The sequence below is a fragment of the Papaver somniferum genome, chromosome 11 (assembly GCF_003573695.1).
Source record: "Papaver somniferum cultivar HN1 chromosome 11, ASM357369v1, whole genome shotgun sequence".
Classification (NCBI taxonomy): domain Eukaryota; kingdom Viridiplantae; phylum Streptophyta; class Magnoliopsida; order Ranunculales; family Papaveraceae; genus Papaver; species Papaver somniferum.
Window position 1 is genome coordinate 101,753,229 of NC_039368.1, and position 15,669 is coordinate 101,768,897.

The 15,669-nt window shown below is 36.2% G+C and overlaps 1 protein-coding gene and 1 long non-coding RNA gene across 3 annotated transcripts in view; one reads left to right on the plus strand and one right to left on the minus strand.

The window, feature by feature from the left end:
- The first annotated feature begins 4,036 nt into the window (after nucleotides 1-4,036).
- On the plus strand, nucleotides 4,037-5,708 carry LOC113320817. 2 transcript variants are annotated; one of them, XR_003346309.1, is made up of 4 exons: nucleotides 4,037-4,308; nucleotides 4,465-4,545; nucleotides 4,680-4,710; nucleotides 5,392-5,708. It is a non-coding gene; the product is annotated as an uncharacterized LOC113320817 (long non-coding RNA). The 2 variants fall into 2 exon arrangements; XR_003346308.1 differs by having other exon boundaries at nucleotides 4,037-4,545.
- An 8,233-nt stretch (nucleotides 5,709-13,941) lies between these two features.
- Nucleotides 13,942-15,669, minus strand: part of LOC113324836 (protein FAR1-RELATED SEQUENCE 4-like) — a 2,807-nt gene continuing 1,079 nt past the window's right edge. The window contains exons 3-5 of the mRNA XM_026573123.1: nucleotides 14,264-15,669; nucleotides 14,052-14,144; nucleotides 13,942-13,956 (exon numbers count right to left, since the gene is read on the minus strand). The exon at nucleotides 14,264-15,669 is cut by the window's right edge and continues 1 nt beyond it. Coding sequence (XP_026428908.1) covers nucleotides 13,942-13,956; nucleotides 14,052-14,144; nucleotides 14,264-15,669 — 1,514 coding nt within the window. The remainder of the gene's footprint in view (nucleotides 13,957-14,051; nucleotides 14,145-14,263) is intronic.

A 15,669-nucleotide genomic window follows, 5' to 3' on the forward strand; every position in this document is an offset into this window, starting at 1 on the left:
TGGTAATGTCTACCATTATATCTGAGTTCCAGGGAGGGTTTGTGGATAATAGGCAAATCATAGATGGCATTCTCATTGCCAACGAGTTGATTGATTCAAGAGAAAGAGATATGATACCTGGTTTAGTGGTGAAGGTTGATTTACATAAAGCTTTTGATATCAACTGGAGTTGCTTGGATTACAATCTTTCCAGATTTGGTTTTGGGATGATATGAAGGAATTGGATTAAATGAGTTGTTTCTGAAACAAGATTTGCCATGTCTATCAATGGTAGTGCTTCATTTTTATTCAAAAGTAGCAAGGGTATTAACAAGGGGATCCAATATCTCCATTTCTCTTTATTATTGTAGTTGAAGTTCTTTCTCTTCTAATTAAAAGAGTGTTGATACCGTCGAGATCCGTTAAGATCTCTAAAATATCTAAAATGGGAAATACATGTGGAAAATTATTAATAAGAAACCGCCACCCAACTTAGGAAGTTGGGACCCAAAAGTAATACTGGTCCAAATACAGAGATGAGTCCGGGAATCAAAATACGGGTTAGGAAGGTGTGAGGCACCTAACCCGTCCAATCCGAAGATCAGCCTCTATTTTATAATTGGGAAATTAGGGTTTAGATTACAAAAACGTATAATTAAAATAAAATAAAATAAAATAAATTAACTTTGTACGGTGGTTACCACCAGCAAAATGCAAAATTATTAGATACCTACAGTTGAATAAATAAATCAAATTTTAAAGCAAAACCTATTACTATTATTATCTAATAAAAATTATTCCAAATTATGCAATCACAATTAATTAATCAATTACCCAAATCAGTATTGTGAACATCATTTTTCTAGGTTCACAACCAAGTGATTAAAAAGACAAAGCAATAGACAAATTAAATGAAAACATGAATCATAGCAAAATCTAAAGTGCAGAAATATAAGATCAAATTAACACAGGTGATTTACGTGGTTCGATATCAAAATATCTACATCCACGGGTAAAGGACGATTGAGATCTTTATTCATGTTTTATGAATTACATTCATAGAACTCCATTGAAGAAGCTCTGGAAATATATCATGAAAGTGTGGGTATTGAATGATCGAAGGTCTTCAATGAAACCAAGGTAGAGAGTAGAACAACCCAGCTATATTCCTCTTGGTAGTGGGTTTCTTATTCCTTCCCCCTTCTCTCCCTCTTTTCTCTGCTGCTTTATAGGGAAAAGAGATATTTTTCTATTACAAAAGATCCATTTGCTTAGTTTCTAAGCACTCTTAGAGTTGATGTAGTGTGTCGAGTTGCTTTATTATTATCTTGCTCCATCTTTTAATCACTGTCCACGTGTACGATGTAGGAAATGGTATCTACAAGTATTATTGTTATTATTACTTAAGCCATTATTATTATCATTCAATTTTGACAAAGTTTCCAACAGAGAATCAACAAGAGGCCAAGTAAAGCCTTTCACGTTCAAAACGACCAAAATCCGTCTCACCTGCCTACCTAGTCCACTAATGATGCTTTGCAGCGTGCTTAGACAAACGATTAAGTAATCAAATAGAAGCTAGCTAGCAAGATTGTTGGATGATTGTATTAATGTGAATCTACTGTTGGGGTATAAATGAGATCGATGCAAACAAAAGAATAAGATGGTGAAAGTGGAACAGTGAGATTTTAACACGAACATTTATCAAATAAACTTAGCGTTAACCTCTGTTTGTACCGTTAATTTGCCTCCGAAAATGATTTATATAAATTGATTCACTTTGATATAGCATTTATCACTTCAACATTTATCACTTCTCCCATATCTTAGCGTTAATCTGTCGATACTAAATCTCGTAGTTATATGACCTAAGTTCTATGGTGCGCTAATCTAACAGCTAGATTAGCAGCTAGGACAACCTCCTAAGTCCTATATATGGTAGTTCTAATCTAGCATACTAGATGCGCTGAATTATCCAGCGAAAAGTAGATCTAGAAAGTTGCGCTGAATCATTCAGCGAAAAATAGATTTAGATTGCGCTGATTAGTTCAACGCAATCATCTCAGCCGTCAGATCAAAAAATAAATCTAGATGCGCTGAACCATTCCGTGAAAAAGTGATTTTGATTGCGTTGAACCATTCAGCGCAACTATCTCGCTACTAGTTCACATGCGAGCATTTACTAGGAGAGAACTAGTGTTAACAAGTAGACAACACCTTTTTTTTTTTTTTTTTTAAGTGCAATACTTTTTGGCTAATCTAGCAATTAAAAAAATGGCTAATTTTCAAATGGGGTTTCATCCGGAAATAGTCGTTTGGGGACTGCATCTTCGATTGGCATTTTTCTTGCTTGTATTTTTCTTTTTTAACAAAGATTGGAACCTCTTACCAAAAAGAAAACAAAATAAAAAATAAATAGGGTGACGTATCCACATTGCACTGATTTGTTTTCGAAAAATCATAGTGCACATAATGCATTGATTGGCCAGCTACAACTTACTCGTAGTCAGTTTTACGTAAGAAGATAACAATGAACTTGGTAGAGACAATACGAAGCAAAAGAAACTGACAAAAGTCGTGGATATTGTTAGGTTATGGCCTCATTAAAGCTCAACAATATTAATGAAGGATTGGTAAGATGTTATTGTAAGTTGTAATAGTCGGTTGAGCAGGGATTACATATTGATGTTTACTGCTGAGCCTATGGCACACTAGTTATGGCAATTGACATGGGCTGAAGATCATGCATTTATTAGTTTGGTATGGGAGTTGGGGAGGATGGTGACGGTCCTAGACACCTACGTAAACAAATTACTGTACTGAATTTGCAGTTATGATGAATACGATGGACATTTGTTAGAGAGAAACGTACTTCTGTTGGTTTTGGATAGCAAGTTCGGGCATCATTTGAGAAAAAGGTTCCAATGGGGCCTTATATTAAGGATGCATATATATGCATTTTCAAGACAACCAAACACCGACACTGAGAAAGCTAGCTATATGAACAACTTCGATGACGAAGCAATCAAGACAACGGTTGAGCAAATACTAAATAGCACAACCACTTCATCAACCGATCTACTCATACTTAATATAGCAAACCAAGTAGTGCACGTACGTGTCCATTAGAGACCGAAGTGTAACGAAAATGATCCGGATAAGCATTCAACAGCTGAATTGGTTAAAAATTAATTGTACGCATAAAGGAAATTGTGCTCTGAAAATGATATATGTGAGTGGTATGGCCAGATACAACTAAACGAACAATGCGCTCATCAAAATACAATTAACTAATCCTAAACCGAAAACTTCAAATGATAAATGCTACTGAAGAGGGAAAAGAATCTAAGAAATGGACGAGCTTATTATACTAATTCTTTGAAATGTAATGAAAAATTAACATTGAATTTGACTCATTTTGAGTGATACCAATTACTCCCTCCGTTCTTTTTTAATAAACCAGTTTCTATAAATAAAAGTTTCAAGAAAATAGGCCAGTTTCATAATTGGGAAAGTCAAATGTTATTTTAATTTTTTGGGAACATTTTTCTCTTTAATTTCTTTTGATGACAAATGTCATGCGGACCACTTCACTTTACTTCTTTTGCTAACAAGTGTCACGGAGACCATTTCACTCCACTTCTTTTATCGACAAGTGTCATAAGAACCACTTTCAATGATTAGTTCTCTTAATTTTTTTAAATTTCGATAAAAACAAAACCAACCTATTAAAAAAGAACGGAGAAAATATTTAATTCCATGCCAATAGTTTTAACAATAATTCTTTACGAACCGAGAAATTAAACCAGCCCAAAACCGAGCTGATGTGTCGCATACGTGTCGTCGACGTGGAGGAGAGATCCTCTCAAAATGCGTCCGATTTTTTCTGACAAAAATCAGAAACATGTCTCTTTGTTGCATCCGTTCATTTAATTTTAATAAGTCTTAATATATGTTGTCCGTTAGATTTCAGATCTAGGATTCTACTTTTACTTTACCTCTTTCTCTTTCATTGTCTCTCTCTCCAACAGAAATCTTTTGATACCGCTTAGAGAAAAAGAACAGAGAAGTGAAAACAAAAGTAGGGTTCGTCCTCGTTTCAAATCAAAAAATTTAGAAGAAAATTAGAGTTCATACAAATCGTCAAATCTATGGAAGAAGAACAGTTGTTGTTATGATTTTTTTTTCTTCAAAACTTTTACTTTAAATCTCCAGATCTAAGTACTTAAGAGTGAAATCGAAGAAATAAGAAGAGAAATCGTCCATTTAGAATCGATTGTTTGATGTAGACTCGTTCAATTTCAATTTCGTTGTATTTTCTACATCTCGGTCTCTGTTCTTCAACACCCCTATATTTTTTTTCATTCATTCTATTTTCATCCACTGATTATTTTCTTGAAATAAATTAGAGGAATATAATCTTCTTGTGTTGTCTAATTTATATTAATTGTTTAATTTCACTTTTTTAGTTTCCTATTTTTGCAGAATTGAAGCCTCGAATCTCAAACGTTGTGTCTATGCCAGTTGAACCGCAGATTTCCTTGCTCCCTTACTGTTAATGAATTGGTTTGTGATGGCTTAATTGTTTTACATTAAGGGGGATTGAAGTTGTTTCTTAAATGATTTGAATCTTTTGCTTTTAAAGTTTATTTATGCTTTGCTAGCAGGCTGCATCTAACCTTTCATATATATTTGCACAGGCTGTTGGAAAGGTGCTACATGCATTAAATGGTAAGTTAACTGGAATAGTTTTTCATGTTCCTACTATTGATGTCTCTGTGCTTGAGAAGAAGGAGACATACAGTCCGATTAAGGCTGCTATCAAGTAAGGAAAACTTGGTTTAGACTTTTATCAGATTAATGAAAAGACCTGTTTAGATTAAAAACTTGTTTAGTTAGAACTTAGAAGACCTCTAGATATAACTGAATGGGGGAGTTTCATATGATGAGTTAAGTTAGGTTCCTATAGATGCATTTATGTATTTACTAAAGTTCCCATTGTCAGAGTTTTTGAGAATTTGATTATTTAGATTAGAAGGTATGATGATGTTGTGATCTCAGCAGGAATACCCATTTGCAGGGCCTTAACATGCTGTTGTGTTTGCTTTTAAAGCTGTCTTTAATGCTTATTGCCAATGCACCATGTCAAAATTAATTAACTTGATGTGAAAGGGATGCAGACTTCATCGGTTATGTTCATTTGTTTGGAATAACGTTTTAAGACTGCGAAGTAATATGTAAAACAATTTGTTCACTCCGACTTGTGCTATTTATTGATGAAGCAAGATGGAAATAATCATGACTGTTATATGATGTTAGTGCACAATATTTTTTCTATTAGTCATGGCATGTTTTTGTAAATTACTCTTGCACAACGTCTCATAATTGTTAAACACTTGCCTAAATTTCCAGGAAAGTGAAAGTGAAGATGATGGTCTTGATTTGTACATGTTGATCCGGTGGTGAAGATGACCCAGGCACCTTTTCCACCCAAGGAGCAGAAAGGAAGCTTTCAAAGAAGGAGTTGAAGGAAAAGGAACTTGCAGAACTTGATGCTGTTTTGGCTGAGCTAGGAATTGACACATTATGCGTTACTGAGAACCTGAATTACATCTTGAATCTGTCGACCAAACTAATATTTGAATCTCAGTCTATCAATTATTTTATTTGTTGGTTAAGTAATTACAATAACGAAAGCAACTGTCAATTGAACAACCTTATACTCGTAAGAAGACAAGACTTCGAATGTAATTCATTATCAGTTCTGAAATGATAATTTTATATTTTTCGAAGATTTTATTTTTTTTAGCAATTACTGTTAAGTATTATGACATCTATTTAAGGGTTTGGTTGGTCATTGAATGAACCATAATAGCAGAAAACAACAGTAGTAGTTAATGACTAACAGCCAACTTAAAACGAAAATACTTCAACTAAGATAGTTACCCAACAGTAGCAGAAAACAACAGTAGTATTTATCCCAAAAAATCCAGAGGGATGAAACATGTAATGTGAGTTTCCAGTAGACTGGTTATACAGAGTCATACATAACTAAACTTCCACACTATTGGAAATTATAAAGCACAAACTTATGGGAAGTTGACCCAAAAAATTAGTCTCCAGTAGATGGAACATGTAATATTAGTCTCCAGTAGATGTCAACTTCAAAAACAAAACATTCATTTAAAACTTCATCATTATGCAAAGCGCATCTCCTTAGAGTGGCCTGTAACGGTGCTCCGGATACGATGCAAGGTGATAGACATTAGCTTCTTGTGATCCTTCATGTAGTTGAAATCCGCCGTATGTAGGTGCATAACATATGTTATCCAATTGTTGAGGTGCAACATTAACAACCTGCTGTTGTAGTAATTCGATTGCGGTAAATACGGATTCGATGCTCGGACTTGAAAAGATTTTTAAAACAAAAATATATACACAATATGTCACAAGATCAAGAGGAACCAGGACTCAGGATTCCAATGTGTTTCATATTCAAGTGGCTCAGAAAATAATTCTAGGCGATTATAGCTCAAAATAAAACAAGTATTAACTCTATCTTTGCCAAATTAGATTCCATAAAATATTACTTGTATATGATAAGCATGGAACATCAAGAATCCCTAGGACTAAGCATGTTCCATCAAACAAAATCACAAGTAATTAATTGAAATCATAAATCAATTAAAATCGGTGCAAAAAGTGAATTAAGAATTATTTAAATAACCACATGGCTGAAAAACAGCTTCCTCCATCATCCCAGTATTGGGGTTTAGCTACTCATAATAATCATGTTCTTAAAATACATACTTGATGCTCAAAATATGATTAAAAGAGTGAAAAATATAATACAGTGAAACTACGACCCTCTTTAAGCGTCCAGAGAAAAACGATAGAATACCACTGCTGTAAAAACGATACCTCACGGATGCTGTTGACGCTGCTGTTTTAAGACCCTCGGATGCTAGTCGTTGACACTGTTGATAAACGACTGTCTATGCTGGTGTGTTCTTCGTGTTCTTCGAGCTTTGTTAATGGCAGCAGCAGCAGCAGGTACAATTCCTGCAACTCCTCCTGCGCCTCTCTGCTGGCCTCCCAATCGACCCCTAACGCTTGATAAAACTTTCTCTCACTTCCCACCAGCCTTTATATACCAATAGGGTCCAAATAACTCGATTAAATCCGAGTTTATCTCCCTTTTTTCTTCACGTGCAGTTGAGAGAGAAATCTCTTTTCTGTTGCTTTGTACGCGTCTTCTGGCAATTTCTTACGCTCCAAAATTCTCCTAATCCTTAAACAAGACTAGATACACTTTACTTCAACGTAAAACTCTCCCAGAATCTCTAAATATATTTGAAAACTTCACAGAGAACACATATTCTGTTTGGACTTTGATCGCTTCTCACGGCCATTCCAGCCCAATTCGATCAGCCCAATCACTTGCATAGGGTCTGTTTAGGTCTAACAGGATTATCCCAACTGATTTCCGGTGTTTAATCGCATTAAAACTCCTCCAATAATCGAACCAAAATCTGCCAGACGATGCATGCATTTTCCCGCCAAAATTTGCTTTTAAATTTGAGAAGTTGACCTCCCCTTATCTGTGGCTGGTCTCCCTTTAGCAGTTGCCTGGAAATGGGTCACCCCTTAGTAATTAGGTTACCCCTTATCCAAAATCAAGGATCCGTATAGCAAGTGTCCTCTGGGGCATTTTCCGCACTTTTTCCGGGGTTCCTCCGGGGTATTTCTGGGGTACTTCCGGTACACTTCTGGGGCGCTTCCGGTACTCTATCAACGGAGGTCCAAACGCCGCATTTTCAGCCAATTTCGCCGCAAATCCTTATTCTTCTAAAAACACCTACAAATAAATAAAATAACCAAATAAGTACAAAATTGAGCACTAACAATATATACAAATGAGCTATATTAGACACATAAATGCGTCTATCAAATACCCCCAAACTTATTATTTGCTAGTCCCGAGCAAATCAAAACTACAAAATAAAATCCTAACTCACTGTCGCAGGCATCGTCGATTGCATTTAGCGTATGCAATAAGCCTTTAAACCCGTAGGTGGCCCTAGTGGCCGAGTTATAGTCTCGGGAGGGCTTACCAGAGATATACCCACAAAACTTGTACTCCAGACCTTAGCTATCTACGCAGAACCTTGGAAGGCACTAAAGAATCTCCTTGGTTGGCATACTTATTGACTACAGGAAGAAGTACCCTGATGCGAAATTCCAATTGCTGTACACGAGTTTGCACTCAAGCATACTAAAATTCATATAAAGTGACAGAGCTCTACTCAGATAGTTGCACTATGGACATCATATTCGGAGTCAAAACTAATCACATGGATAGATCAAGAAGATGGATATAGAAAACATAGATGGTTTTGATGTTTACTAAGTGAACGACGTTTCCCATATCTGTCTGAAGGCCTCCGCCAAAATGAACCTATCCTAATGGATTGAGATACTAGTCTGACTAATATCAACACACTGGCATATACAAGGGTACCAGTGGTCGATAACCTAACTCTAGGTCAACACAACTGGCATATACAAGGGTACCAGTGGTCGACTTTATTGAATTTATTCCTTTTGGTCAAATGGTCTGGTCTCAAATTTTTTTTTTTTTTTCTACTTTTTGGTAACTACCATTTTTTTTTCATCTTTTTTTTTTCATCTCTTTTTCTTTTTCAACTTTTTTTTTCATGGTATCTCAATCACTCTAATTCACCCTAGCATTGGTAACAACTTGAATCGTGGGCCCCACCTATCACTTAGAGAAACATAGTTTAAAAACAAAATAAAATAAAAATAGAAGTGAAAAGGACTCAACGAGATATGGTGAAACTATCATGTTATTTCTAACACCTGAGCTCTGTGCTTTTATGAATAGACTCTTTAGATGTTTCCATCTAATCAGATTGGTTCCTCAAACTCCTACAATCAAAATGCTTCCATCCACTTAGATTAGTTAGTGCAATCCTCAATAGGCATAAATTTCTAGGCTCTGGAGTTTATTTATTGCAACTAAAAAGTTTCTCCCATACCCCCAAACTTAAACCTAACATTGTCCTCAATGTTCTAAAGATAAAATTAAAAACATGAACAAGGAGAAACTATTACCATTCGAAGAAAAAGAGTTAAGGAAAGATATTACCTGGTTGCATGAGTTTGGGTTACCTCCCAAGAAGTGCTAAGTTTAAAGTCTTCAGCCAGACATAGAAAAGGTTTAGTCAACTCGAACCGTATAACAATAGCCGGAATAACTGTGGGTCTTTAAAACCAAAAAGAGCTGACAAAAGGAAATTGCAGTGAACCAAGAAAATGTACAAGACTAGCATGCCCTTACCTAGTTTCTGGATAACTATCGCTAATTGCGGTTCAGGTTCAGGTTCTATGAAGGGGTCTAAATAGACTATTTTCCTCGGATGCATTTCCTCATAGGTAGGATTCAAATTATTAGGTCCTAGAGTCTGGAAAAACTCAGATAAGAATCTGGAATCACAAAATAACCTAAATAATTTAGGATCCTCTAAGTCAATTAGGTATGACTTACATAGTTGACCACAGTCAGAGTAGTGGTCATTCTGAAACAAATGTGTCGATTCTAATTTCCTAAAGTACTTAGGCTTAGTCTCAGAACTTAATAAGTAACACATTTGAAATCTATACGTTCCCACAATTGGAAGAAAACTATTTGGTGGGAAAACAAAGTCAATCTGGGTATCATAGCCTGGGCAAACCACATCAACCAGAGGATGGGTTTCTAACGACTGAACTTTTTTCATGACATCATTAGGTTCGGGAAACCTAGTATGAAGATAATCTTGTAAGATGGTTGAGGCATGGATATCACGTCCTATGTGAGGGGACTTTCTGAGAGTTAAAGGTAAAGCACTAGGAAAGTGATAATCACCCCCAAACTTAGAGTTTTCAGTGTCTCTAGTTAGACTAGCCACAATCTCCCTAATTTCTAGGTCATCAGATTCCTGAAAATGAGCAATTGATTCTTCTAAGTTGTAATATTGCAGTGTATCCTCATTAATCTCTACGAGTTCATCTAAGACTATTGTTTCTAAATCGTACGACTCTGAAACAGTATTCTCAGGGTAAAACCGTTCCTCGAAACCATCATCGATTACAGTTTCTAAATCGTTCGACTCGAAAACAGTAGTCTCAAGATAAACCGGTTCCTCTAAACCTTTATCGGATTCGTAAACAGGACATACTACATCGTCTAAAACGGTGGAATCCCTAATCAAATCCTCGTCCTTTTGAATAGGTGAATAATCATAATAATTATTTGGATTTGAACTAGAAATAATATAATCATTATAAAGCTCAATTGGATTACTAGATTCCTGATTACTATGCCTACATATTTCAGATTCTTCATCACTACTATCCTCATCATCATAATAGTACGAAGATGATTGAACCTTATCTAAATAAGTAGTGTTACCAATTATAACCTCGTTATCTTGATTATGTGAAAAAGTATCTTCATTCTCAAGGGTATTATTGGATACACTATATTGGCAATTCAAGTTATTTCGAGCAATACTTTCGTTCGTCTCTAACTCAAGTCTACGTGTCGACTCAGCTATCCTCTCAAGGGTCTCTTCCAAAGAAAGATCCCTTAGTGTAGGATCTAAGTTTTGAGTTAATCTATTGAGGATATCTTCTACAGATTCAGTTGTTGTTGCAGTTCTTTCGTCCATATCTACGTTATTCACCTCATCTAATTTATACGTCGATTCAGCTAACTGACGTGATGACTCAGCTAAATTCCTAAGAGTCTCTTCTAGAGAAGGAATAGGAACTGAAGGATCATAATAAGGACTACTTTTCAATAGTTTGATTGTATCCTCTAGAGACGAAGAACTAGTACTATAATCTTCTTGCTCGTATGACTGATGCGCGTGCGGATAGTAATTGGGATCACCATGGTATGAACCATAACCTTGAAAAGGTTGGCGTCCCCAACCACTATTCTCACTATGGTCATAATACTGATGATGTCCATATTCAAATTCAGGTCGATATTCATTGTATTGGCTTCTATCATACCAGTTCGACATTCTTAATTGCAGGGGAATTCTACACAATCACAAACAAGGCCGACTCGACTCCACCAAAACAAACCTAAATATTTCTAGCAAACAAAAAGCATGATGGCTCCACTTAGATTGTTTTCTAGACCAGCTTCTATTCCTTCGAAAAGGAATTCGTTATAATTTGAGCACACCCCTCTGGAATCAATCCGAGCTAATGTAAGTTGAATCGAGGCGAGGGAAGCTCAGTGGAGCTTTGATACCCAAGGCCTCACCGCTATCACAAGGCGGCGCAGTCACGCATTCAACTCACAGAAACCATCATGAACTTTGAAATGTGCTTAAAGAGCAACCAATATTTTTCGAACGAGTTTCCTATTAAGCTCGTTACCCTATTGGTCTCGTTCTATTCAAAATTTTAGGCTTAGGTTCGCGTTTGGTTTCGTTTTCCTAAGGCGGGCAAGAAGGAAACGGTGATGAAATCCGAGTCCTTATCTTGATTTGGCCAGGCCTTGCCCTTTACTAGGAAATTAAAAACAGTCCGGTTCGTCCTCAAACAATTATCACCTTAAGGCAGACAGTAACCCGCTTGCAGGAGATTCGCGGGTGTTTCGGTTGGACTTACCTCCCGTACCAGACGGGCGATGAACCGTTGTTGTCGACTCGGGCCACGACTCCTATGCCGTGTGCGAACCCGAGGGGCCGAGACGATATAGTAATCGTCGTCCTTCCCTGCAAACAGTTTGTATTTAATTTTTTTTTAATTTATAACCCTTCCGTAGGGGTTTTAAAAATAATGTCCAAAGTCCAGAATAAAGTCCAAATAAAAAGTCCAAAAATTACAAAAATTATGAAAAATAAAGCCTATTTACAAATTCTAAAAAAAAATATATAAAAGCTATATACAAAAATAAATAAAAATAATAATAAAAATAAAATTAAATCCTAAAAAAAATTATGTCTTTTTTCTCTTTTAGCTTTTAGCTTTTAGCTTTAAGCTTTTTGTTCCCAAGTCCTTAGTATTCCACTTCGAACCTGTAAATCAAAGACACAAAAAGAAACGTAAAAAGGAACAAATAATAATAAATAAATAAAAAAAATTAAACCTAAAAACAAATCTATATACAAGTCCGCGTCGGCGGCGCCATTTTGTTGTAGTAATTCGATTGCGGTAAATACGGATTCGATGCTCGGACTTGAAAAGATTTTTAAAACAAAAATATATACACAATATGTCACAAGATCAAGAGGAACCAGGACTCAGGATTCCAATGTGTTTCATATTCAAGTGGCTTAGAAAATAATTCTAGGCGATTATAGCTCAAAATAAAACAAGTATTAACTCTATCTTTGCCAAATTAGATTCCATAAAATATTACTTGTATATGATAAGCATGGAACATCAAGAATCCCTAGGACTAAGCATGTTCCATCAAACAAAATCACAAGTAATTAATTGAAATCATAAATCAATTAAAATCGGTGCAAAAAGTGAATTAAGAATTATTTAAATAACCACATGGCTGAAAAACAGCTTCCTCCATCATCCCAGTATTGGGGTTTAGCTACTCATAATAATCATGTTCTTAAAATACATACTTGATGCTCAAAATATGATTAAAAGAGTGAAAAATATAATACAGTGAAACTACGACCCTCTTTAAGCGTCCAGAGAAAAACGATAGAATACCACTGCTGTAAAAACGATACCTCACGGCTGCTGTTGACGCTGCTGTTTTAAGACCCTCGGATGCTAGTCGTTGACACTGTTGATAAACGACTGTCTATGCTGGTGTGTTCTTCGTGTTCTTCGAGCTTTGTTAATGGCAGCAGCAGCAGAAGGTACAATTCCTGCAACTCCTCCTGCGCCTCTCTGCTGGCCTCCCAATCGACCCCTAACTCTTGATAAAACTTTCTCTCACTTCCCACCAGCCTTTATATACCAATAGGGTCCAAATAACTCGATTAAATCCGAGTTTATCTCCCTTTTTTCTTCACGTGCAGTTGAGAGAGAAATCTCTTTTCTGTTGCTTTGTACGCGTCTTCTGGCAATTTCTTACGCTCCAAAATTCTCCTAATCCTTAAACAAGACTAGATACACTTTACTTCAACGTAAAACTCTCCCAGAATCTCTAAATATATTTGAAAACTTCACAGAGAACACATATTCTGTTTGGACTTTGATCGCTTCTCACGGCCATTCCAGCCCAATTCGATCAGCCCAATCACTTGCATAGGGTCTGTTTAGGTCTAACAGGATTATCCCAATTGATTTCCGGTGTTTAATCGCATTAAAACTCCTCCAATAATCGAACCAAAATCTGCCAGACGATGCATGCATTTTCCCGCCAAAATTTGCTTTTAAATTTGAGAAGTTGACCTCCCCTTATCTGTGGCTGGTCTCCCTTTAGCAGCTGCCTGGAAATGGGTCACCCCTTAGTAATTAGGTTACCCCTTATCCAAAATCAAGGATCCGTATAGCAAGTGTCCTCTGGGGCATTTTCCGCACTTTTTCCGGGGTTCCTCCGGGGTATTTCTGGGGTACTTCCGGTACACTTCTGGGGCGCTTCCGGTACTCTATCAACGGAGGTCCAAACGCCGCATTTTCAGCCAATTTCGCCGCAAATCCTTATTCTTCTAAAAACACCTACAAATAAATAAAATAACCAAATAAGTACAAAATTGAGCACTAACAATATATACAAATGAGCTATATTAGACACATAAATGCGTCTATCACGTGCCTGTAAGGTGAAATGTGAGGCACACCCGAATATCCACCTATGTAACTCTGCGATACTCCAAACTGCATATTTTGGGTATTTTGAAATTGTCCAACTGTATGAAGCTGCAAGTTTAACTCCATTAGATGAAGATTTTTGCTATGCCCAAATTTTTAAATGATTTCGAACTGATTGACAAATTCATAACTATCAACTAGTATAATAAAAAAAAAAGGAATGCATTTGAACATAATAAGATGGAACACCATTCATATATTCTTACTTGATACTGATGATATTGTTCATGAATTGGGTTGATATTTCTGGTTTGAACTGTACTCATTATGTTTTGTTGCGTCGGCACTTCTTGCAAAACCTACAAAACAAACATATAACTCAGTAATGAATGATAATAAAAATATGCGCACAAATAGATCAGCAATACCATACCTCAGTATTTTCTTTTCCTTTGTTTGCTTTCTTTTTTCTGTATACCTTAGGCTTCGAGGTGTTTTTACATGGCCTGCCTTTCGTAGGAACAACACGCGGGTTTTGTACTTCTATAACGTTGTTCACTTCTGTATGAATCACTTCCTTCGCGGTATTTGGAACTTTTTCAGTTACAAGTTTCAACTGTTCGCCTATCCATTTTTTTATATCATTGCATTCATCATCATCTCGAGATGCTATATCGACAAGCTCTGCAAAGTAATCACATAACTCCTTATAACGCTTTTCCTCGGGAGTTAGCTGCCAACTATCAGAACTCAAAGACACCTTTGAATGAGCTAATTTCACATCTTTTCTCCATCTCCTTAAAATGTAACGTTCTGGAATTGAGGTTACTTTGTTACGGAGTAACACATACAACGCATGAGTACAAAGCAATCCTCGAAACTCAAACATACAACAACTGCACTTCACTTTGCATTCATCCTTTTCATACCAAACCTTAAAAACAACATGCTTCATAACTTTTTTAGCTTTTGGATTATGTTCGTCTTCTTCCCCTTCTTCTACTGTCGGTATATTATTTACTTCAACAATATCTTCTTGATCTGAACCTGCAGCTGCTGTAGCATCTTCATCTGTTGAATTTCCGTCTTCATCTTCTACAAATGGTAGTCTGTAATACCAAATTTCTTGTTGTACATCATATCTTGTCACTTGAATACCATCTTGGATTTCATCTTGAACGTCAATTATTTCACAGTATATCTTCTTCGTCAATTCCTTTTGAATTTCTTGGAACTTTTCTATAGTGTACACATTTTGCATTTGTTCCTCTATTTCATAAGATGTTGTGGTTGGAATAACTTTTGAAAAATACCTAGCATCTGCCTTAAGTTCCTTTTCAACTTTGCTTCTTAAAGCGTTGTCATATTGTTCAACAAACTCTGACAATGTGGTTCTTGAATGAACATACCCGTCAAAGAACGCATTCATGCTTTCACTTCGTTGCGTAGTCGACATTCCAGCCCAGAAAGTTGTATTCACATAACAAGGCACCCAATGATGTTTTTCTGTATACAATGTATTCAACCATCTACTTGATCTCAACTTTGGATACTTTTCCAACATCTCGCTCCAACTTTGATCAAATTCAGTTGGAGATGTTGTATCATAGACGGCTCTTTTTAACCTGCACTTTATGTTTTGATACTTCTTGTGACTACTTAACTTCTCAGGTATCTTCTTCATGATATGCCATAAACACCATCTGTGTTTAGCATGCGGAAATACCCTCTCAACAGCAGCCTTCATTGAACTACATTGGTCTGTAAGTATAGCTTGTGGAGCACTTCCTTTCATGCAATCGAGCCATGCTTGGAACAACCAAACAAAAGTATCAATCTCCTCGTTAGAAATCAATCCGCATCCAAATAGAGTCGACTGGCCAT